Raw genomic sequence first — 2592 nt, forward strand, 5'->3', positions numbered from 1 at the left:
CTACCAGAGCTCCTATAGTATATATAGTAAGTATATATATATATATTGCTGTGTTTAATTTTTTTTAGGACAAAAAGTCACTATTCATGACAAAACAGAAATTAATCTGGTCTCATTTCGTCGCACAATTTATCTTGCTATTCAGTCAAGGTAAGATGCCATTTTCTTGTCGGATAGATCAAGGATGCATTTTAAAATCTGATGACAGAATAACTAGGTACACAGGAAATGTCAGGCTGCCTAACTCTTTACCCCCATCCCAAGCTCAAGCTCATAAGCTGCACGAACAAGTTTTTTCACTTATTTAGAAGGTTACATAATTAAAAGTTTATAGTTTTGTGATTTCTTATGATTTATTTTAGAGCTAACTAGTATTTAGTTATTTGATACAAATATAATGTTATTTTTCCTGATTCTGGTTCTAATCAGAGAAGTGCTGTTACAATAACTATTTTTCACTGATATGCTATGCAGGTAAAAATAATTTAAATAAAAAGTAATTAAAGGAAGGTTTTGAGGAATCCTTGAAATAATGGTAAGTAAGAACAACTATGATACCATGAAAACAAAACCTATTCCCTTTGAGGCCTGAGAGTTTGGTTTTAAAGAGAAATAAATGAGACTGTTAATTGCTTAATGCATCTGTTGTTTTGTGTTAGAATCAGCATACTGAGTTAGTGGACACAGTGTTTACATTTTATACTGCAAGAGGATTGTTTTCTCAGTTTTGTTTTGTTACTGGGTTTTATATATTTCCGTTAAGTATGATGTAATAGCAGGTGATGATTCATAAGTAAGAGTCATCTTGTTTTCATTCTGTCTGAAAATTTTTTGGCTTTAGGTTCATCTTCAAGTAGAAGAATGTTAAACAGCAAAACATTGGTTGGAAATGCTTTGGCTATTCTTACTTATTTCTTTACTTTTTACATGAAAGAGAAAATTATTAAATTTTGTTTTTCCTACATAAAGTGGAAGAGGAGAAATTGTTTTATTAAAAATAAGTATTCTTTAAATTGTGTTTGGGCTTTAATTTGTTTGTCCTTTTCTATACATCCAATGGTAATTGCTTGTTAACAGCAGACTTACTATTTTAATACTGCTATTAACATTAACAGCTCTGCTGGTATAGTGGATAAGGCACTTGACTGCTAACCAGAAGGTCATTTGTTCAAACCCACCAGCTGCTCTGCGGAAGGAAGATGGAGCGATCTACTTCCGTAAAGATTTACAGCCTGGGAAACCCAGTGGGGGGTCAGGATGGGTTGGAAATGACTCAATGGCTGTGAGTTTGTTTTTTGTTAACATTAACTTTGAAGAGTTATAGTGAAGTTCTTTAAATCATTTTTTTAAAAACACAAGGAAAATTTAAGCATCAAGAGACAAGTGACAGCCACTTGTATATAATTGCACCAATCCTGGTAGTAATAACCTTATGTGTTAATAGTTACATATATATTTTTTAAACTTTATATATGACAAAGTATTACTATACTTAAAAGATCATACAGATTTATAGAAAGAAACACAAAGACCTCAGTGGAAAGATGTTTAAAGGCTATGAGTGGAAGATTTAGATAATGGGATTATAAAACATAATGAAATATGTTAATTGTCAAACAGTATTACTGTAGTGAAAGAAGTGTCATTATTTGGTCATTGAAATTGCCAAAGTGATTTACTTTCTTTTGTTTTTTAGAGCAATAGTACTCAATAATAATGCTGATGCTGTGAGATATACCTAAATAATTATTGGTAGGAATTTAAATTGATAGACTCTTTATGGAAAGTCGTTTTGTAATCTGAATCAAGTCCTTACATATCTATGCCATTTGACTCTTTCTTTTTCTTCCCTTATTATATTTCCTAAAGAAGTAAGTTTTGTATGTTCCCATTAAGTATGATATAATAGCAGTGATGAGTCCATAAGTAAGAGTCAGAAAATGTAGAATTTTCACTGAAGAAAAGAGAAAATCTTACTGTCCAACACAATCAGTTAAAATACCCAATTTATGCTACCATTGAAAATGAGGTTAATGGAGAATTGTTGCTGATTTGTGCAAGTGATCTGATAAAATGCTAGGGGCTAAAAGAGTGCCTGTAGTGCTATCTGAATTACATTAATAAAGCCAAAAACAAACCCATTGCTATGGAGTCAACTCCAACTCATAGCCAACCTTAAACTACATAGTAGAACTGCCCATAAGGTTTCCAGGGCTGTAAATCTTTATGGAAGCAGACTGCCACATCTTTCTATCACTGAATGACTGGTGAGTTCAAACCTTTTGGTTAGCAGCTGAGCGTGTACTGTGCCACCAGGGCTCCTTATTGTGTAAATAGGTAGGTGAATGCTAGAAACAACATCAACATGATTGTCTTGAGGGAAAGTTGGATTATAGATTTTTTTAATGCCTATTTTTTACTTCTCCATAAATCTTCTCATTATATGTTGTTGTTGTTGTTATGTGCCATCAAGTCGGCCCCGACTCATAGCAACCCCCTCCTTGGGTTTCTGAGGCAGTATCACTACGGAAGTAGGATTGCCCAACCTTCCTTCCAAGGAGTGGCTGGTGGGTTTGAACTGCCAGCCTTCTG

At 33.4% G+C, this 2592-nt stretch overlaps 1 protein-coding gene across 1 annotated transcript in view; it reads left to right on the top strand.

Moving 5' to 3' along the window:
* Positions 1-2592, top strand: part of CWC22 (CWC22 spliceosome associated protein homolog) — a gene marked incomplete at its 5' end in the record, with an annotated part of 47881 nt that overhangs the window by 22018 nt on the left and 23271 nt on the right. Inside the window, one exon of the mRNA XM_007936416.2 lies at positions 69-150. Coding sequence (XP_007934607.2) covers positions 69-150 — 82 coding nt within the window. The remainder of the gene's footprint in view (positions 1-68; positions 151-2592) is intronic.

This window comes from Orycteropus afer, unplaced genomic scaffold, assembly GCF_000298275.1.
Source record: "Orycteropus afer afer isolate SDZICR_OR568_19922 unplaced genomic scaffold, OryAfe1.0 scaffold00001, whole genome shotgun sequence".
Taxonomy (NCBI): Eukaryota; Metazoa; Chordata; class Mammalia; order Tubulidentata; family Orycteropodidae; genus Orycteropus; species Orycteropus afer.